This window comes from Physcomitrium patens, chromosome 24 (genome assembly GCF_059467195.1).
Source record: "Physcomitrium patens ecotype Gransden chromosome 24, ASM5946719v1, whole genome shotgun sequence".
In the NCBI taxonomy this organism is placed as follows: domain Eukaryota; kingdom Viridiplantae; phylum Streptophyta; class Bryopsida; order Funariales; family Funariaceae; genus Physcomitrium; species Physcomitrium patens.
The window spans coordinates 11,010,186-11,032,135 of record NC_143433.1 but is presented as its reverse complement, the minus strand read 5'-3'; the positions used below and the strand labels follow the sequence as shown (position 1 = coordinate 11,032,135).

At 41.6% G+C, this 21,950-nt stretch overlaps 2 protein-coding genes and 1 long non-coding RNA gene across 6 annotated transcripts; 1 reads left to right on the top strand and 2 right to left on the bottom strand.

Annotated features, from left to right (window-relative positions):
• The first annotated feature begins 12,709 nt into the window (after window positions 1-12,709).
• LOC112276980 (uncharacterized) lies at window positions 12,710-16,476 on the top strand. 4 transcript variants are annotated; one of them, XM_090247266.1, is made up of 10 exons: window positions 12,710-13,066; window positions 13,541-13,771; window positions 14,183-14,273; window positions 14,483-14,551; window positions 14,716-14,829; window positions 15,009-15,110; window positions 15,208-15,288; window positions 15,398-15,460; window positions 15,576-15,617; window positions 15,732-16,476. In XM_090247266.1, the coding sequence occupies exons 2-10, from the start codon at window positions 13,710-13,712 to the stop codon at window positions 15,843-15,845; spliced, it is 738 nt and encodes a 245-aa protein (XP_090103392.1). In that variant the 5' UTR covers window positions 12,710-13,066; window positions 13,541-13,709; the 3' UTR covers window positions 15,846-16,476. The 4 variants fall into 4 exon arrangements, with proteins under 4 accessions (XP_090103392.1, XP_024364622.1, XP_024364618.1 ...); XM_024508854.3 differs by having other exon boundaries at window positions 12,781-13,066; window positions 13,681-13,771; XM_024508850.3 differs by lacking the exon at window positions 12,710-13,066 and adding an exon at window positions 13,067-13,394.
• A 582-nt stretch (window positions 16,477-17,058) lies between these two features.
• On the bottom strand, window positions 17,059-21,746 carry LOC112276979 (uncharacterized). The gene is made up of 2 exons (XM_024508847.3): window positions 18,672-21,746; window positions 17,059-18,312 (listed from the first exon to the last, which is right to left on the bottom strand). Exons 1-2 carry the CDS (start codon window positions 21,628-21,630, stop codon window positions 17,801-17,803), a joined length of 3,471 nt encoding a protein of 1,156 aa, XP_024364615.1. The 5' UTR covers window positions 21,631-21,746; the 3' UTR covers window positions 17,059-17,800.
• LOC149986434 (uncharacterized) lies at window positions 17,150-17,680 on the bottom strand. The gene is made up of 2 exons (XR_016500789.1): window positions 17,455-17,680; window positions 17,150-17,333 (listed from the first exon to the last, which is right to left on the bottom strand). It is a non-coding gene; the product is annotated as an uncharacterized LOC149986434 (long non-coding RNA).
• Window positions 21,747-21,950: the final 204 nt, after the last annotated feature.

Below are 21,950 nucleotides of genomic sequence, written 5' to 3'. Positions count from 1 at the left end.
GGGAGTTAATGCTTGCGATGCATCAACTCAATTCACCAACACAGCAAAGAACAAGAATAGCAGAAAGTGGGGATATAGAGATGATCAGAGCTGCTTCAACATCTACAACAAATCACGTTCCTTCTCCAATTGTATAACACCCTATAAGCACTAGAGAACCAAGAATTGCCTTACCCGAGAAATTTGATGGTACGAGATCAAAGTTTCGAGGGTTCATCAATCAAGTACAATTGGCAATTGAACTTCAACCGCAAAGCTATCCAACTCCAGGATCACAAGTCAAGTTTATTGGCACTCTACTTTCTGGTTCTGCATTATCATGGTTTTCGTCTTTTCTTGAACAACGAAATCCAATATTGGACAATTTGGAAGCTTTTTTGGCGGAGTTTCGATCTATGTATGGTGAACACGATACAACTCGTGTTGCAACAAATAAGATCCGAATTCTGCGACAAGAAAATCACTCAGTAACAGTGTATGCTTCACAATTTCGACAACTTGCAATTGACATCAAGTGGGATGATGCTGCACTCATCAGTCAATTTCTTTATGGATTGCAATACGAAGTAAAGAAATTGATGCTCAACTTACCTGATCCTCAAACTTTGAGTCAAGCAATCGATTTTGCGATAAAATGTGATAATCAACTTTTCGAATTTCGATCCGAGAATCATCCACGGGAACCTCAACATTATTACTCAATGGCAACATCAACATCTTTACCAAACGTACATTCGGAAGTAGAAGACATGCAAATTGACGCAGTACGTTTTAAATCCCTAACTGAGCAAGAAAAGATTCGTCGTCGCCAAGAAGGATTATGTTTATATTGCGGAGAACCTAAACACACTGCTCAACATTGTCCAAAGAAATGACGCAACTATAAAATGAGTGGTACGATGGTCAAAGAAGACAACATGACAGAAAACAGATTCATCCAGCTTCAATAGGGACCATGCAGCTGGAACCTTGTACAATTCCTAATGAAGGTCCTATCCTCTCCTCAAAATCCTCTCCTTGTTTTATAATAGACTTATATTTAGGACCTAAGAATTATAAAGCCTCTGCTCTGTTAGATTCGGGAGCCTCAACATGTTTTTTAGATGAACAATTTGTTAAAAGTCGTAAAATACCCTTTGTACAGAAACCTAAACCAGTACATGTAGAAGTCATAGATGGTCATCCCTTGTCTTCTGGAGATGTCACTCATGAAACTCATCCTATAAAAGTAACAATAGACGGTCATGATAGCTACATAGCTTTTAACATAATTAAATCCCCGTCCAATCCAGTTATTTTAGGTTTATCCTGGCTAAAAAAATATAACCCCCGAATAGATTGGAATTCGCGTAAACTTGACTTTTTCCAAAGCGTTATTAATAGTTCTACCAACCAAGTAAAAAATTATAAGTCTAGTATAGTAAAACCCGTACTGATAGGTGCAAAAGCAATTATACACGCAGCAAAAGAAGGATCAACTTTTGCTATTTATGCTACACCTATTTCTAAAAACGTAAAGACTTCAAGTGGCATTCCAAGTCAATATCAAGAGTATCAAGACGTTTTTGAGAAAAAGAATGCAGATATTCTTCCTGAGCATCGCCCATATGATTGTTCAATCGACCTCAAGGAAGGAACTCAGCCACCATTTGGACCAATTTACAATTTATCGCAAGATGAGATGGCTGAACTCAAGACATATATTGACAAGAATTTAGCGAAGAATTTCATACGCCATTCAAAATCTCCAGCAGGAGCTCCAATTCTATTCGTAAAGAAAAAAGATGGATCTTTACGAATGTGTGTTGATTATCGAGGACTCAACAAGATCACAATCAAGAACAGGTATCCATTACCTTTGATATCAGGACTCCTTGACCAGTTGAATCAAGCTAAGATCTATACAAAAATAGATCTAAGAGGAGCATATAATCTAGTATGGATCAAAGAAGGAGATGAATGGAAGACTGCGTTTCGAACCAGGTATGGACATTTCGAATATAATGTCATGCCCTTTGGACTCACAAATGCACCAGCTGCTTTTCAACATCTCATGAATGATGTATTTCGTGAATTCTTAGACAATTTTGTCGTCTGCTATCTAGACGATATCCTGATCTATTCTAAGAACGTCGAAGAACATGAAATACATGTTCGTCAAGTATTACAAAAACTTAGAGATGCAGGATTGTATGCCAAGATGGAAAAGTGTGTATTTCACACTACTCAAGTTGACTTTTTAAGATACATCATTTCAAATGATGGTCTCATGATGGATTCTAAGAAAGTCCAAACAATCATGGATTGGAAGATTCCAAGGACAGTAAGAGATGTCCAATGTTTCTTGGGATTTGCCAATTACTATCGGATCTTCATCAAAGATTTCTCACGAGTTACAGCTCCACTTACACGCTTGACTAGTAAAGATAAATTCCAATGGAATCAAGAAGCGGAAGCAGCATTTGAAGCCTTGAAGACATCGTTTGTCTCTACACCAGTCTTATATCGTGTTGACTTTTCCAAGGCATTTTTTATGGAAACAGATGCATCAGATTTTGCCTTGGGTGCAGTTTTATCACAAATGGGAACAGATGACAAACTTCATCCGATAGCTTTTCATTCAAGAAAATTCTCAGCAGTTGAGATCAATTATGAGATCCACGATAAAGAACTTCTTGCGATCGTGGATTCCTTTCAAGAATGGCGTCATTATCTAGAAGGCGCTTCTAATCCAGTCACTGTGTATACAGATCACAAGAACCTCGAGTATTTCATGTCAGCACGCATGTTGAATTGTCGTTAAGCTTGTTGGAGTATGTCTTTGTTAAGATTCGAGTTCATTATCACTTATCGGCTAGGAAAACAACAAGGTTTGTCTGATGCCCTATCCAAACGTTCTTATTTTGCACCAAAAGAAGGAGATGCAGCTTTTGAGCAACAAAGAACGGTCCTCTTGAAACCGGAGTAATTTCATCTCCGAGCAATGAAATCAACATTGACTGTTGATTCAACTTTTCTCAAGCAAATCCAGTCCAGTATGTCCTCAGACCCTCTTGTTTATGATATCGAGAATAATTCTTCCAAGTCTCATGATCCTTCTAAGTTCGAGTTCAAGAATAATCTATTATATTTTGAAGGACGCCTATATGTTCCAGAAGGAGAAGCACGTTTACGTGTTCTTCAAGCACGTCATGACTTTCCAGCAGCAGGGCACTTTGGATATAATAAGACTTTGGAACTCATATCAAGAGATTTTTGGTGGCCACAAATGTGGAAGTCAGTCAAAGACTTTGTACAATCATGTGATATTTGTTCAAGATCAAAAATTCCTCATCATCGACCTTACGGACTTCTTCAGCCATTACCTATACCAGAACAACTATGGTCTTCTGTTTCTATGGATTTCATCACAGATCTTCCAAGATCAAGATCTTATGATTCTATATTTGTGATAGTAGATCGTTTCACCAAGATGGCACATTTTGTGCCATGTACAAAATCTATCACAGGTGAAGAAACAGCTAAGCTTTTCATTGATAATATCTATCGCTATCATGGATTACCTAAAGATATCATATCAGATAGGAGAACTCAATTTGTGTCAAGATTTTGGAGGACCCTTTTCAAGCTTATAAAAGTGGACATAAAGCTATCTTCGGCTTTCCATCCTCAAACTGATGGACAAACAGAGCACGTAAACCAAGTCTTGGAGCAATATTTAAGGTGTACTATCAAATACCAACAAGATGATTGGACAACCTTTTTGCCATTGGCAGAGTTTGCTTATAATAATACGGTACATTCTTCTACGCAATAAACACCTTTCTTTGCCAATTATGGCTATCATCCACGACTTGATACTTTTGATTTTTCAAAAGTTGATAATCCTGCAGCAGAAGATATGACAAATCGGTTATCAGAGTTACATGCAATAATGAAGACGCAATTGAAGGAAGCTCAAGAACGACAAAAGATAAACGTAGATCTATATCGTAAGGAGCAACCACAAATCAACGTGGGTGATAGGGTATGACTACTTCGTCGCAATATCAAGACTACTCGACCTTGTGACAAGTTAGACTATCGTAGGCTTGGTCCCTTTTCTGTTTCTGAACAGATCAACCCAGTTGCATATCGGTTACATCTACCGGAGTCAATGAAGATCCATCTTGTATTCCACGTGTCTCTTCTTGAACCATATAAGACAGTGGATATACAAGGAAGAAGACAAATGCCACCGCCTCCTATAGAAGTAGATAATAATGAAGAATTTGAGGTGGAAGAGATATTAGACTCAAGGCGGCGCCAAAATAAGCTGGAATATCTTGTTCATTGGCGCGGATATGATATTAGTGAACGCACATGGGAGCCATCCAGGAATCTAGGAAATGCATCAGCTAAAGTCAAAGTTTTTCATCAACGACATCCATCAAAACCAAGATGAAAATCTCTCTTATAAAAGAGACAAGATTGAGGCAAGATAACATTCAATTTCCTATCCTTGTTTGTAACTTCTTTGCATTTGTGACGCTAATTAGATGGAGAGCCAACAACCAGCGGATTCAACTCAAGAACCTTCGTTTGCTGACTTGCCGGATGAGATATTACAATTGTCACAACCTTCAAGACGACGCAATCGAGATGAAGATCTTCGAGAACGACATGTTCTTCCTCGAATAGATGGTGAGATACAACACATTTGGTATCACGATTTGGGAAGGGACTCCCGATGTTTGGTGATTTTGCTAGAGGTAGGAACAACTCCTGATGGTATTCCAAATATTCTATTCGAAGGAAGTTACGAAGGCCTCAACAATGATCAAATAACTGGGTGGTCTTCCCGCCCTGGTATGGGACACTACCGATGGTTGAGAGGCCCTATCAATCATCTTCGAAGAGAATAGAGATCAAAGTATGTGGCGAATACAATTCGTCGCATCATAGATTTCTTCAACATATGATGACTGCTCCTTGTGGAACTCGTCTCTAGAAAGGGGGATAATGTCACGGCCATAATCATATAAGCTAATAATTACATATAGAAATAGGTAGAACTAAGTAAAAGTAGATAAAAGTAAGTTAATTCTATAATATTTAATATAGAAGCTTCCTAGAAACTTCTTAGACGCTACTTTGACTTCATAGGTGTCTTTAATTGACTTTTTGGATTAGAAATGTGGTCAACAAGTTGGCCATGTGCCACACATGTTGTTAGCTTGAAGATCAAGCTAACTATGTGGCCCACACGTAGAAAAACTTGCCTTGTAAGTCAAGGCATGTGTCCTACAAAGTCAACACATATTGAAGGTCCTATAGAACGTCGCCACGTAGCCCCTAGTTAGATAGTATATATAGAGACAAGAGTGAAGGCTTCTTCACTCTTGTCAACTCTTTTCTTGCTTCTAGTCCAGGTTCAAGAGTCTTTAGTTTCTTGTCTTGTGGCAATAACCATTTCTTTTTCCTTTTAATATACCTACTTGTTTATATTTTGACTTATTATATCGAGATAGCCTTTTTGTGTATATTTTCCCTCATCGAGTCTTTGTCCTTGATATCTTGTCAATTCCTTTCTTGCTTCTAGTCTAGTTTCAAGGGTCTCTAGTTTTCTTGTCTTTTGGCAATAGCCATTCCAGTTTCTCTTTCAATATATATACTTGTTTATATATATTTTGTTACCTCTCTTTGAGTGAAGGCTCACTTGTCTGATATGTTTTTTCATCGAGTTCTTGTCCTTGACAAATTGACAAGAATACACCTACAATATCAGAGCTTTGTCTAATCTTGATTAAGAGTGGATTATTCTTTTTTCTTGATAAGATATAAGCGTATTAGAAGTTGCGGATTACCCTCTTCTAAACTGATATTGTCCTTAGTATTTTCTTTGTCCGCAAGTCCTCTCTTCTATTTGTCTTGAGCAATATTAGACATCTTCTCTCTTCTAAGTATTATCATCACAGAACTTCTTGAAATAAAGAGTGCAATGGCACAAATACAAGAGCAATTGAGGGAGTTAATGCTTGCGACGCATCAACTCAATTTACCACCACAAGGAGCAACAAGATTGGTAGGAAGTGAAGATATAGAAATGGTTGGAGCTGCTTCAACATCTACACCAAACCATGTCCTTTTTCCTATCGTGGAACGCCCTTCAAATGTTAGAGAACCAAGAATTGCCCTACCCGAGAAGTTTAATGGCACCAGATCCAAGTTTCAAGGATTTATCAATCAAGTGTAACTTGTGATTGAACTTCAACCCCAAAGCTATCTAACTCCAGGATCACAAGTTAGATTCATTGGTACGCTTCTTTCAGGTTCGGCACTATCGTGGTTTTCATCTTTTCTTGAACGACGAGATCCAATATTGGATAATCTAGAGGCTTTTTTGGTAGAGTTTCGATCCATGTATGGAGAACATGATGCAATTCGTGTTGCAACCAATAAGATCCGTATTTTATGACAAAGCAATCGATCAGTAACATTATATGCTTCACAATTTCGATAACTTGCAAGTGATATCAAGTGGGATGATGCTGCACTTATTAGCCAATTTTTCTACGGATTACAATATGAGGTAAAAAAATTAATGCTCAACTTACCTGATCTTCAAACATTGAGTCAAGCAATTGACTTTGCTGTGAAGTGCGAGAATCGCCTTTTTGAATTCCGATCTGAGAACTGTACAAGTGGACCTCAACGTTACTATAATTCAATGGCAACACCAACATCTCTTCAACACATACATTCGGAAGTAGAGGATATGCAAATTGATGTAGTACGTTTCAAACCTCTTACTGAGCAAGAAAAGACTCATCGTCGTCAAGAAGGATTATGTTTATATTATGGAGAACCAAAGCACACTGCTCAGCATTGTCCAAAGAAACGACGCAATCACAAAATGAGAAGTATAGCTGTGAAAGAAGATAATATGTCGGAAAACGAGTTTGTCCAGCTACAATAGGGACCGTGCGGCTGGAACCTTGCACAACTTTTAATAAAGGTCCGATTCTCTCCTCAGAGCCCGCTCCTTGTTTTATATTAAATGTTATTTTAGGACCTAAACATTACAAAGTCTCTGCCTTGTTAGATTCAGGAGCCTCAGCGTGTTTTTTAGATGAAGAATTTACTGAAAGACATAGTATATCTTTAGTAAAGAAAACTAAACCTGTTCATGTAGAAGTCATAGATGGTCGTCCATTGCCTTCTGGAGATATTATTCACGAAACCCTTCCTATAGAAGTAATAATCAATGGTCATAATAGTTTTGTAGTATTTAATATCATTAGATCTCCCTCTAATCTTGTCATTTTAGGTTTATCATGGTTAGAAAAATACAACCCTTAAATAGACTGGATTTCCCGAACTCTCACTTTCTCTGAAAGTATAACTAATAGTGTAGTTAAGCAAGTAGAGAGTCATAAGTCCAGTTCAATTAAACCCATATTTATAGGTGCAAAAGCTTTCTTGCATGCTGCTATGAAAGAATCACCATACATTATTTATGCTACACCCGTTTCTACTGGTGAAAAGACTTCAAGTGGCATTCCAAGCGAATATCAAGAACTTCAAGATGTATTCGAAAAAAAGAATGCAGATACACTCCCAAAACATCGTCCCTATGATTGCTCAATTGACCTTCAAGAAGGAGTACAACCACCATTCGGACCAATCTATAGTTTATCACAAAATGAGTTGGCTGAACTCAAGGAGTATATTGAAGAAAATCTAGCCAAGAATTTCATACGCCATTCTAAATCTCCGGCAGGAGCTTCAATTCTATTTGTGAAGAAAAAAGATGGATCATTGCGGATGTGTGTTATTTATCGAGGACTCAACAAGATTACCATCAAAAACAAGTATCCACTACCTTTAATATCCGGACTTCTTGATCAGCTGAATCAAGCTAAGATCTATACAAAAATAGATCTTCGGGGAGCATACAATCTAGTACGCATCAAAGAAGGAGATGAATGGAAGACTGCGTTTCGAACTAGGTATGGACATTTTGAATACAACGTCATGCCTTTTGGACTTACAAATGCACCAGTAGCTTTTCAACATCTAATGAATGATGTTTTTCGAGAGTTTTTGGACGATTTTGTGGTATGTTATCTAGACGACATCTTGATCTATTCTAAAAATCCAAAAGAACATGAACTTCATGTTCGTCATGTGTTACAAAAATTAAGAGATGCAAGACTCTATGCCAAGATAGAAAAGTGTGTATTCCACACTACTCAAGTCGATTTCTTAGGTTACGTCATTTCAAATGATGGACTTATGATGGATCCTAAGAAAGTTCAAACTATTATAGACTGGAAGATTCCAAAAACGGTAAGAGATGTCCAATGTTTTTTGGGATTTGCCAACTACTATCGGATCTTCATCAAAGACTTCTCTTGAGTTGCAGCTCCACTTACACATTTGACTTGTAAAGCCAAACTCCAATGGAATCAAGAAGCGGAAGTTACTTTTGAATCTTTGAAGACAGCGTTTGTTTCTGCACCAATCTTGTATCATGTTGATTTTTCCAAAGCATTCTTTATGGAAACAGATACATCGGACTTTGCTCTGGGTGCAGTTTTATCACAAATGGGAACAGATGACAAACTTCATCAAGTAGCCTTTTATTCAAGAAAATTCTCAACAGCAGAAATCAATTATGAGATCCACGACAAAGAACTTCTTGCAATTGTGGATTCTTTTCAAGAATGGTGTCATTATCTAGAAGGCGCTTCTAGTCCAGTCATCGTGTATACAGATCACAAGAACCTCAAATATTTTATGTCAGCACGCGTATTAAATCGTCGCCAAGCTCGTTGGAGCATGTCTTTATCAAGATTCGAGTTCATCATCACTTATCGGCCAAGAAAACAACAAGATTTATCCGATGCCTTGTCTAGACGTTCTTATCTTGCACCAAAAGAAGGAGATGCAGCTTTTGAGCAATAAAGAACGGTTCTCTTGAAGCCGGAACAATTTCATCTTTGAGTAATAAAATCAACATTGATTGTTGATTTAACTTTCCTTAAGCAAGTCCAGTTAAGTATGTCTTTAGACCCTCTTGTTCATGATATCAAGAACAATTCTTCTAAATCTCATGATCCATCTAAATTTGAATTTAAGAACAACCTATTCTATTTTGAAGGACGCCTATATGTTCCAGAAGAAGAAGCTCGTTTACGTGTTCTTCAAGCTTGTCACGACTTCCCAGCAGCAGGACATTTCGGATATAATAAGACTTTGGAGCTGATATCTAGGGATTTCTGGTGGCTTCAAATGTGGAAGGCAGTTAAAGATTTTGTACAATCATGTAAAGTTTGCTCAAGATGGAAAACTCCTCATCATCGATCTTTTGGACTTCTTCAGCCATTACCCATTCCAGAACAACCATGGTCTTCTGTTTCTATGGACTTCATCACGGATCTTCCAATCTCAGGTTCTTATGACTCTATATTCGTGATAGTAGATCGTTTTACCAAGATGGCACATTTTGTATCATGTACAAAATCTATCACAGGTGAAGAAACAGCTAAGCTCTTTCTTGACAATATCTATCGCTATCATGGATTATCCAAGGATATCATATCAGATATGGGAACTCAATTTATATCAAGATTTTGGCGAACTCTTTTCAAGATTCTTAAAGTGGATATAAAACTATCTTCGGCATTCCATCCTCAAACTGATGGACAAACGGAGCGTGTTAATCAAGTTTTGGAGCAATATTTAAGATGTACCATTAATTACCAACAAGATGATTGGACAACTCTTTTGCCATTGGCAGAGTTTGCTTACAATAACACGGTACACTCTTCTACAAAACAAACACCTTTCTTTGCTAATTATGGTTATCATCCACGACTTGATACTTTTGACTTTTCAAAAGTTGATAATCCTGCTGTGAAAGATTTGGCAATTCATTTGTGAAAGCTACATGCAACGATGAAGGCGCAGTTAAAAGAGGCTCAACAACAACAAAAGGCCAATGCGGATGTCTATCGAAAGGAACAACCATCATTCGTCTTGGGTGATAAGGTATGGCTACTTCGTCGCAATATCAAGACCACTCGTCCTTGTGACAAGTTGGACTATCGAAGGCTGGGACCATTTTCTATTTCTGCACAAATCAATCCAGTTGCATATCGTTTACATCTACCGGAGTCAATGAAAATCCATCCAGTATTACACATGTCTTTTCTTGAACCATACAAGACAGTGGACATACCAAGAAGACGACAAGCTCTACCTCCTCCTATAGAAGTGGACAATAATGAAGAGTTTGAAGTAGAAGAAGTCTTAGATTCAAGGCGACGCCGAAATAAATTAGAATATCTTATCCATTGGCACGGATATGGTATTAGTGAACGCACATGGGAGCCAATAAAAAATCTTGCAAATGCAGCAAAGGCGGTGGAGGCTTTTCATCGACGACATCCATCAAAATCAAGATGAAAACCTTCTTTATAAAAAAAACAACATCTAGGCAAGATAACATTCTACTTTCAATTCTTGTTCGTAGCTTCATTGTAGTAGCGGCGCTCAAGAGATGGAGAACCAACAACCAGCGGATTCAACTCAAGAGCCTTCATTTGCTGACCTGTCGGACGAGACATTACGATTGTCACAACCTTCAAGACGACGCAATCGAGATGAAGATCTTCAAGAACGACATGTTCTTCCTCGAATAGATGGTGAGATACAATGCGTTTGGTATCACGATTTGGGAAGGGACTCCCGATGTTTAGTAATTTTGCTAGAGGTAGGAACAACTCCTAATGGTATTTCAAATATTCTATTCGAAGGAAGTTACGAAGGCCTCAACAATGATCAAATAATTGGGTGGTCTTCCCACCCTGATATGGGACACTACCGATGGTTGAGAGGCCCTATCAATCATCTTCGAAGAGAACAGAGATCAGAGTATGTGGCGAATACAATTCGTCGTATCATAGATTTCCTCAATATATGATGACCGCTCCTCGTGGAACTCGTCTCTAGAAAGGGGGATAATGTCACGGCCATAATCATGTAAGCTAATAATTACATATACAAATAGGTAGAAGTAAGTAAAAGTAGGTAAAAGTAAGTTAATTCTATAATATTTAATATGAAAGCTTTTTAGAAGCTTCCTAGATGCTGCTTTGACTTCATAGGTGTCTTTAATTGACTTTTTGGATTAGAAACGTGGTCAACAAGTTGGCCATGTGCCACACATGTTGTTAGCTTGAAGATCAAGCTAACTATGTGGCCCACATGTAGAAAAAATTGTCTTGTAAGTCAAGGCATGTGTCCTACAAAGTCAACACATATTGGAGGTCCTATAGAACGCCACCATGTAGCCCCTAGTTAGATAATATATATAGAGACAAGAGTGAAGGCTTCTTCACTCTTGTCAACTCCTTTCTTGCTTCTAGTCTAGTTTCAAGGGTCTCTAGTTTTCTTGTCTTTTGGCAATAGCCATTCCAGTTTCTCTTTCAATATATATACTTGTTTATATATATTTTGTTACCTCTCTTTGAGTGAAGGCTCACTTGTCTGAATTGTTTTTTCATCGAGTTCTTGTCCTTGACATTTGCCTACAAACAACTTGGACTTAAGGATAGTCAAAATTATTGAAGGGAAACCACAGAACAATAAATATATATATATATATATATATATGTAATGATTTAGGCTAGTTTCGTCAAAGATAGAAATGTTTTATGTGTTAAAAACAGAAAAAAAAAAAAAAAAAAAAAAAAAAAAAAGATTAAATAAAATCTAATGAAATTTGTGACCATTTTTTTATGAAGTGAAACAGAAGATTTGTGCCAAAAAATATCATGAGAAAAAAATAAATTGGAGATATGATTTGTTGATAAAATAATCGCTCTCAACAAATTATATCTCCAATTAAATGTGATATGCTAACCATGTACAAGTTACAAAAAAAAAAAAAAAAAAAAAAAAAAATCCCTTCCCGAGAGCACCAAACAGTAAAAAAGTGCAAAGTAATAAAAGAAGTCATGGGAACCAAGGGCCCTCTGATAAATGGTTCACCAGGGTCAAGCCTCGAAACTTTAAAACTCTTCAAATTTGAGAACAGGTGATTCAGATATAGATTCAGCTGAGATATCCTTTTCAACCCAACTCCTAACGAAACAAAAGGCAAAAGTAATGCCCACACTTATGACAGCATGGCACGATCTTAATTCAACAAACAGCACGGGAATTAAATCAAGAGCTATCACGGAAATATAGAACCATCCAGAGTGTAGGCGGTCACCCACGACCGCGGTCAACCGCGGGTGCCATAAAACCCGGCATTGAATGGGCGACACCGTGGCGTCCGGGACCCCACCAATGCCGGGCGACAGTGCCGGTGCTGGTCCCCGCAATGAAGAGGGAATCGGGTACTGCCTTGGACCGCAGTAAAGGCAGAGACCGGGTGTGTGAGTGGGGGGAGGGACCCGGCCGGAGACGGGGACAGAGACGGACCGCCATGATGGGCTGACTTGTACCGCTGCAGCATTAAATAAATACCAGCTGGTGAATACTCATAGGCCATACCCTCTGACAAGGGGTTGGACCAATGGGGTTGGACCCTCCTCGAGGCTGATGTGGCGGAATATGGTTTGCGCGATCGCGCCAGAGATGCTTCGCAAGCGATGCTGCTGTTGTGATTGTTCTTGGCAACGGGAGCCCCGCATCAGTTCTCGCCTCCATATTCAACGGTGCCAGGCGGAGGGAGGAGGGCTTATATACACTTTACCCTCATCGTTCCAATTCGTCCCAATTCGTCCAATCCTACTGTTGCTCGTCCCCTTTCGATTGAATTGAGTTTTGGGTGTTGAGTAAATTCCAAAAGTCAATCCGATGCCCTGTCTCTTAGTCGCGGTTTGTAGGTTGTGCAATCGGACAATTAGTTAACATCCATCCCTCTGCTGTCACCTTACCTCTATTCCTCGTTGGTTTTTGGTGCTTCGCGCCTTCCATGTTCTGAAGGATTTCTTTCTGTCGCCCCCGTTCTTCTCGTGGACCACGCGTGGAGTCGCTTAAACCCCGCTTGGGTGAAAATTCAGCTCTTGTAAGTGTTGCCATGAGCTGCGACAGTCGTTGCGATTTGTGGGTATGATCGGGGAGGAGGAATCTGGACGAGAGGGTTAGTTTGGGGTTAAGAAAAGAGGATTCTGAGTGTGGGGAGGTGAGGAGGACGAGGAGGTGTAGTTTGAGGGTTGGACAATGTGGAGGAGAGTTTCTTGGAGAGTTTTTTAATTTAGTCTTTTTATTTTCATATTTTTGATGGTTCTTGAATTGAGCTCTGGGGATGGCGTGACTAAAGCTGTACTGTGGAGTTTTAGCTTCGATAATGGTGACAGCGACAGGGGTGATGGTAGGCGATGTTGATGGCGATGGTGAGGGGGTTTGATTGATTTTGGTTTTGGGTTGGTGAGGAGTGCATTGTTGGGGCCTGTGGTAGACGAGGACCGGGTTGCGTGTGTTGTGTTGGTGGATCGTATGTGAGTTTGGAGCTTGACTTGGCTGGAGTATGGAAATGCAGGGGCTGTGAGGACTGACTTGAGTTCTTTGAGGGAGAGGGAAATCTGAAGCGGGGTTGATCGTCTTGGGAAAGAGCGGGAAGTTCGTTCCTTGAGTTGTGCTGGACGATCAATTAAGGCTTGTGCCGGTGCCCTTGTTCAGATGGTTTTGGCTCAACTCGGTTTGTAGTCATGTTTTCGAGGCAGCTTTGTTCAAATCCTCATTGCAAGCGGACCTCTCCGGGGGATGGACCGTGAGTTGGCTCTCCCGTCTTCTCTTGCAGCTGTTAATCTTGCAGATATTCACAATTTCGCAGACTCTTGAAATTGTGTAGGGACAAGCCGAGGCTTTCTTAGTTTCTGCATGTACATAGTTGGCATGTCTAATCATTTCTAGGATGTTTTGAAATAGTGGGAAATCTTAATGTGACACTGGGGGTTACAGCTTAGAAGAATGCAGGTGCTCCAGATTTTCTTTGAGTAGTTATTAACAAAGAACGACGTCAGTTAATCAAGTTTCGTGTCTCTGTATTTACCCTTGGTCTCTTTTTTGTTGGCAGCCCAAATTTAGATACCGATTTGAGCAATGTTCGGTGCTGATGTAGCCACATTTAGAGTCTTTCTTGGAAATTGAATTACCCGTAACACATAGTGAATAACTGCAGGACCTGTCGGTGGCATGTACGGAACTATGGGAGCCAGAAGGACCCTAAACATGTCACCCTCTGCAATGCTTGCAAGATCAACTTCGATCAGGTAACTGTTTCATAATCGCCCCAATTAGTGATGGGGCTATTCCAAGCAATGATTGTCTTAAAGTGTCATTTGGTATTCTTGATCGAGGGCTTGCGAACGCCATCTCCAACAATTGCTTTAATTTCTGCTGCATCCATGCGTTTCTGTGAGTTTTGAGTTGACAGAAATGACTTGTCCAAGAAAAACTGATGGAATTGTTGGAGTGTCAGGGAAAATTCTGTCCTTTCTGTGTGCAAATTTACCGCGAGAAGGATCCTGACTCTTTCGACGGGAAGGAGGTATTTGACCGCTCCTTTGTAATGTGTCAACTTGGTTCCACCGCCTGGATGTGCCGTAGTTTCCTGGGGGTTCGTAGGTGTTGATCAGTGTGCTATGTTGTACATGCATGGGTTCTTGGCACGTTGCATGATGGGGTATTCACATTGTGCACGTCTGTTGGCAGTGGGTAGGCTGCGACAACCGAACTTGTCGTCGTTGGGTTCATGTGGAATGTGAAGTTAGTGGAGGCAACCAAGTGGATTCCACAGCATTTTACCTCTGTCCCAACTGCAGAGAGGTATTTATTCTGTACGATGCTCATGTGTATTTCGGATTTTGGGATATAAGTATGGACCATAATGCTTACTTCAGGTGGGTGTTTGTATGTTACGTCACATGTTTTTCTGCACTTTCACTTGTTATCGGTCAATTTATAGTTCAAATATTTTCATTACCGCGCGTGTTTTTGGCATTCAGAACACGCAGGAATATGCGGAGAAAAAGCGATGTAGTCGCTTGCCTCAAGAACAACCAGCAGTGGTTGCTACCTGCCAGACCTATGCGGATAATAGTTCTTCTGTGAGAGGCTCCTTCACATCTTTTTTTTCCTTCTTGGACATGGTAGCGTGTAGTGGCATTTTCGACGTGTTTACTAACTCCGTGAGTCGCTCTGCAGGAGCTTGAGCAGAAGCCAAAGGTGTCTTTATCCCTGAGAAGCACAAGACGACCCTTGCAAGTTGATCTGTCCAAACTGGATGTAAGTTCTTGGCCATTTAGCAAAATTGTTTAAAACAGTCTCCTGTAACTTTAATGGTGGTTTTGTCCTGGCTGCACTTAATTGTGTTCACTTGTTGAGATTTGGACAGACATCTTCATTGAAGCGGTATCGGCGTGTCTACAATTTGAGGGAAGTGACGGGCAGCGGCAAGGTACCCCCCCCCCCTCCCCAACCAGTTAATGCATCTCTCGTGGTACTTGGGAGTTAATTGATCATTGGCCTCTTACTGTCCCCTTGATTCACATTCAACTTTCCTCTTGCTCCAGGAGGAGCTCGTTCCAGCTGTTGCTCAACACTTTGCTGCTCAGGTATGTCGTCTTGCACATTTATTTGCCTTTTGTTGAATGATCGACATGATGCAGGAGAACCTGCATGTAATGCTCATTTCTTTTTGAGGTATTCTTATCTGCGAAGTATTTCAGGTTGTAGAGGAGAACGAGACGCTGCTCTCCTTCGCCTTTTTCCTGAAGAAACAACAAACTTTTGCAACCTCATCTATGACCCAGCATCAGGTTGCGCACCCAGTAGCGAAGTAATCCGAATGTTGTCCACTGAAGGCAGTACAGAGAACGAACCATCCAATGCATTGCCCTCTGTTCTGCTCATTCTTGTAACTGTACAGTCTCTTCGCTATTTTCAATATGCAGCTTTGAAACCACTCCTTCATGGAGGTGTAACATATGGCCAAGATCCACTTAGCAGAGATTAAAGGATAACTGCTTGCTAACGTGTCACATCAGATTCCTTATTTCTTTGGGCGCGACACTGGCTCTGGACATCGGGCGGACACTGGACTGGTGGACAATGTTACAGGGTTAATTCGATATAACTAGAGGCTTTAGTTCAAATTTTGCTCACTTGATTCCCTATTAGGCCTTCCAGGGTAAAGATGATACACTAAAATCGAATGATCAAACTTGTTCCGACCTTGGAGGTCGAAATTGACCTACCATCGCGACTGACGGTCAGGATTTTGATTCGAGTAAGACTGAGGTTTGCTACCAGCACGATTTAAATTACAGCAGTCCTTACCGATTTACAACAAACGATCCGGTTAACATATTTTAATATCTTTTTTTTTCTTTCCTTTTTTTTTCCTTTCCAAGGACAAGTACTGAGCGCAACGTTCGATATGAATATACTCCTGTCCAGTATACTTCCTGTCAACCTATATTAAACTGTCGGATCATGAATGACTTGAAAACCGCTGTGTGAGTACGTAACAATTATTGTGAAAAAATAGTATACACCCAAGTTGTATCATAATATGTGATTAAAAGGAAAAGTAATCCACATCCTACTGCTCTAATAACCGCTAACAACTCCATCAATCACGGCGTACTTTCATGACAATTCTTTCAGTTTTCTAAACAATTTCATTGAGAATACTTTCTGTTATTTCATACGTAAATCACTCAAACTATATAACTAATCTTCGATTACTAAATGTTAATAAATAATTTCCGTAAATCTCTACAATTCGTAAACTCATTTAATTGGACTCGTACACAGTTCTGTATTTCTCTTCCGCATTAATTCTCCATCAACATCCATCCATACCTGAAACAAATACTGCATAAGATGAATCATTAATACTACTGAATCGTGTCCCTTTCAAGATCTATTCTAGGAAGGACTGGTAACGTCATCTAATCACAATACATTCTGTGCCCCATTCTACATTCTTGTATGAGAGAAAGTGAAACACTCTTCTCATTCACATACAAAACTGTGTGTGTATACATAACCTAATGCAAACGTTATTTAATTAATAACCTAATTAGGTTGTCAATTCAAAAATATCAACAAAACAAGGATTACTTGGCAATGACCATTACCATGTCTGAATGTACTTCCACTTTCTCATCCATTATACCCAGTTGTAAGGATATAAGGTTGTGAATCCATTTGTCATAAGAGAAATACAAATTTTCTCTCCAAGCTTTGGCCACATGAGAAACTTTTCCACTCTACTGTACTAAAATTCTCCTTGTGTTTCTCCTCCTGTTAATGGAGCACGAGACCTGAATGGACACAAGTCTTTACCAACCCAAACAATTTCGTCTGCTCGTTCAACAGCAAGAATGACAGAACTTCTGATCGTCATTCTGAGTCCACAGGTATCTGAGAAGTAATTTCAAGTACCTCTTTCTGCTGAAACCAACACTTCCGTTGGCAGTACAAGGAGCGAATGTAGTTGCCGCACGCCTTGGACATGACAACTATTAAATTCTTGCGACTTGTACTTCCAATTCTGTAAAATCCCTTCACACTTCCTACAGAACGCTGTAAGCAACTTCGACAGAATGTGCAAGAATGTGCCAGAAGAATATGGTCTGTTGGTTAATAAGCAGAAGTCGCTGATCCGCATGTCATAATCGATGAGGAGCCAACGATACTATCGAATGCAGAAGCTTTATGAACCACATTTGATCAGGGTTTAGGGTCCCATTCCTGCCTTGCCCTTGTACCAGGGAGGCCAACCAACACTTCATGGTTTATCAGAGTTGGTCTTCCCAGATGCATCCTTCACGGAGATAGTGTTGTCGGTATCACTCGCCACAGTGATGCTGTCTGTCAAAGTATCATCGGCGATGGTCAAAGTGCCATCTGTGATGGTCCCATCAGAGACCGACTCCCTGCCTTGAGTTTCGGACTGCGAGTCTGTGGAGTCTCGAGCTTTTCTCGTGCTGGCTTCCATCAGCATTCTAACGACCTCCCTCATGGTGGGCCTTTCCTGCGGCAAACTACTTGTACAAAACAGGGCTACTCTGAGAACCAACAACATCTCCTCGATAATAACAACGTCTGTCAAGTCCAATCGGATGTCAAAGATTCGGCTCACGGACTTGTGCAACTGCATGGCCTCCTTCACCCACGTCACCAGATCGCCTCCTTCATCGACAGGTTGAATTGGACGCCTCCCAGTAAGCAATTCAAGCAGCACAACGCCAAAGCTGTAGATATCACTCTTCTCTGTTACATTCATAGTATACGCATACTCTGCACATACCAGTGTTACAATCTAAAGTTTAGTGACAGCAACAACTCAAGTTACCCTCAAGTCCAGACAGTTGAAGCCTCACTTAAACACTCGTTTTGAGTTTCATCTGTAGTTGGAATGAATTCAAAAACTAACCCAAGGTGGGTACCAAACAAGAAAACCAAAACCCACAAGGGGTCTTCCTTCAGAAAACTCAAGCAAAGGAGTAGAACTGCCATTATCTTTGGATTAAGCGGGAAGCGCCAATTGGTTCGTGTCTTTTCAAGACCTATTTTGATATGCTTTACGGGTATCTCCACTGAAACCCACAAACAACTCTAGATGGAAACAGCATATTATTGTAGTGTGCTATCCATACCAGGTGCGATGTAACCATACGACCCTGCTATTGCAGACATCGATTTCGTCTCAGCCAAATCGATCAGCTTCGCCAGGCCAAAGTCTCCAACATGCGCCTCGTAGCGTTCATTCAAAAGAATATTGTTGGACTTGATGTCGCGATGAATGATTAACGGCTTGCAATCATGATGCAAATACTCCAGACCTTCGGCACTACCCACAGCGATCTTGTATCTTAGATCCCAGTCCAGCTCGCAGTCCTTCTTCACTAAATGCTCCCCCAAGCTCCCCTTCGGCATGTAATCATACATGAGGAGATTGTATCCCTGGTATGAGCAAAACCCCAAGAGCTTCACGATATTCCGGTGCCGGATCTTACCCAAAGTCTTGATCTCCGCAGTAAAACTATCATGTTGAGTCAAACCTGAGTCTAGATGAGTCGCAACCTTCTTGACCGCTATTAGCTGACCGCCAGGCATTTGCGCTTTGTACACTGTCCCACATGCACCCTTTCCTATCACTTTTTCATCACTGAAATTTTCGGTGGCGGTCACAATGTCTTGTAATGTCACCCCTGCCCTGGGCAGAAATATCGTCTCGTCTATGTCCTTCTCGCTGGCTACTTGTCTAGCAGAAGGTGGACGCCGACAGAACCAACACGCCCCGATTAATATCATCAACAAAGCACCACCGACCACACCCGCGATTATACCCACCACAGCAGCTGCTGAAACACTCGAGTCTTTCCACACAGGCGTCATCGGCACCGGCATGACCACCGCGGGTGGACATGCTACTGGAACTGGACCTCCACAAACTGAATTGTTGTAGAAACTGCTCTCGTTTAGCCTTGCGAAGAGACCTGTAGATGGTAGCTGCCCCGAGAGTTGATTATTGGAGACGTTGAAATAGATGATACTGGTGAGATTTGCAAGGGAGACTGGAACCTGCCCCGTCAAGCGGTTGGTTGATAAGTCCAGTATCTGGAGATACTGAAGTTTTCCTAATTCATCTGGAATCCTGCCAATGAGAGCGTTGTGGCTGAGGTTCAATCCATACTTCAGAGAAGAAATCTTTCCCAAGGAGGAGGGGATATATCCTGTGAAATAGTTACCGCCCAAGTGAAGCTCCTGTAACTTTTGGCAGTTGATCAGTGTGTCGGGGATGGAGCCTTCTATATGATTCTCCGCGGCAACTAGGGCAGAAATGCTGATCAAACTCCCAATCTCCGTGGGGAAGCTCCCACTGAAAAAATTACGACTCAGATCTAACTGCTGGAGTCGAGAACAGTTACCAATCTCAACAGGTATTAAGCCTGTCAAAGAATTGCAAGAGACGTTCAGGAAGACAAGCTCAGATAGTAGGCCTATCTCTTTCGGCAACGTCTTCACGAAATGGTTTTCGGCGATGGAGAGAACTTGTAACTGAGAGAGCTCCCCAATTTCAGACGGGATGATGCCACTAAATTGATTGCTCCTGATGTCCAATTGCTGCAAATTTTGAAGAGCTCGAACCTCCAGCAGAAGCTCGCCCGACAAAAAATTAAAATCGACGTAGAGCTGCTCCAGGGACAAGCAATCGAATATCTCCTTGGGGATGGTCCCCGTCAACCGGTTATATGACAGATGTAGCAAGATCAAGGAACCCATGGCACATACTTTCGGCGGGATTCTCCCTGTGATAGAGTTATATGACAGTTCTAGGATGGTGAGCGTGCATGAGTTGCCGAGCAAAGGAGGGATGTCACCTGACAATTCGTTGCTAAACAGTTGAATTTTGGTTAGGCTCGAAGATTCCTGGAGAGACGTCGGGAGGGATCCGGTTAAATAATTGAGCGAGAGATCCAGAATCTCAAGGCTTGGTGCAAGTCCAGCAGACCATGGAATCGTCCCGGAAAGGTTATTCTCAAACAAGTGCAACAATCTCAAATTGGGCAATCGGAATAGAGATTCAGGAATATTGCCGACTAAATCATTCTCCGAAAGGTCGATCTCTCGAGCAGATGTTAGGTTACCGAAGCTTTCAGGAATGGGTCCCTCGAAATTATTAGAATAAATGTACAATTTCTCTAGCAAGGGGAGGTATCCTATCTCGGGTGGAATGCGTCCCCCAAGTTCGTTACGGTAGAGCGCTAGCAGCCGAAGCTGCTTGAGATTGCCCAACTGCGGCGGTATCGTTCCTTCTAACAGATTATCCCATATCACCAGTTGCGTCAGATTCTTCAAACGGCCGAGTTGTGGTGGTATTCCGCCCGTCAGCTTGTTCTGGGCAAAACCGAAAAACATGAGGTTCTCACAGCCCACCAACTCAACAGGAATGGGACCTCCTATAGCATTCTGACCAGCTCGAATTGTCCGCAGGTGCTTCAAGTTCCCTAATGACGCCGGTAAAGGACCCGTCAGGTTGTTGGTGTAGCACAGCAACTCCTCAAGGTTCCTCATTTGCCCAATTTCAGTAGGTATAGGTCCCTGAAGATTATTATTCATCAGGGAGAGGCTGACCAGGGCTCGCAGCTTGCCAATGTCACCCGGGATGTTCCCCGTTAGATTATTCGTGCTTAAGTCTAGGAAAACCAAACGCGACAGTCCCCCGATTTCCGGAGGAATGTGCCCTGTGAGCCGATTCGACGACAGATTGAGGTTTCGGAGGGCCACAAGCTTTCCAATGCTGGAAGAGATAGTACCTGACAAGTTCTTCTCGGAGAGATCTACATCCCACACTCGGTGCTGCAAGCTGCTAGGGCAGAACACCCCAGTCCATTCGCACGGGAACTCGTCCTCGGAATTCCAGTCCCTCAAGTGCCCATACGGGTCGTTCAAGCTGGCCTTGAGCTCAAGCAGCGCTATCCCATCTGGGGACAGCCCACAGCAACTCCGACACGACAGCAACGCCACTAAGCTCACGGCGAGAGCCCACCCGAGCAACCTGCGCTCCCCTTTCATAGCGTCGTCCCCCAGCGTCTCCCTCCCCCTCGTCATGCCAAGCTACACCCACATCCACACAGCCATATCCTCACCACCTTCACTCCAAACTCCATCAAAACTCCAACCCCAAACACCCCACCCCAACTCTCACCACTCCCGCTCCGACGACGACGACGCTCCACCCCACCGCAACATCTCACCTCCTTCGTCGACAAACCACTCCACTCGCGCCAGCCGAAGCACGCTGTCACCCAACCATGGCTACGGCTAGGCGACTCGGGATGGTCTCTTCCCAGCAGCATCCCCATCACCAACACTCCTGCTACTGCTTCTACTACCACTATACCACGCCATGGTCATATTAGTCAACAAGC

What these genes read in the sequence shown, in the direction of transcription:
- LOC112276980 (XM_024508849.3), top strand. Translation starts at nt 13,349, where the DNA reads ATGGTGACAGCGACAGGGGTGATGGTAGGCGATGTTGATGGCGATG. An exon ending in AGGCGATGTTGATGGCGATG is followed by an intron (nt 13,395 to 13,680) that starts GTGAGGGGGTTT and finishes GCCCTTGTTCAG; the next exon opens with ATGGTTTTGGCTCAACTCGG. An exon ending in TCTGTCCCAACTGCAGAGAG is followed by an intron (nt 14,830 to 15,008) that starts GTATTTATTCTG and finishes TTTGGCATTCAG; the next exon opens with AACACGCAGGAATATGCGGA.
- LOC112276979 (XM_024508847.3), bottom strand. Translation starts at nt 21,630, where the DNA reads ATGACGAGGGGGAGGGAGACGCTGGGGGACGACGCTATGAAAGGGGAG. An exon ending in GTATGGTTACATCGCACCTG is followed by an intron (nt 18,313 to 18,671) that starts GTATGGATAGCA and finishes TGGTATGTGCAG; the next exon opens with AGTATGCGTATACTATGAAT.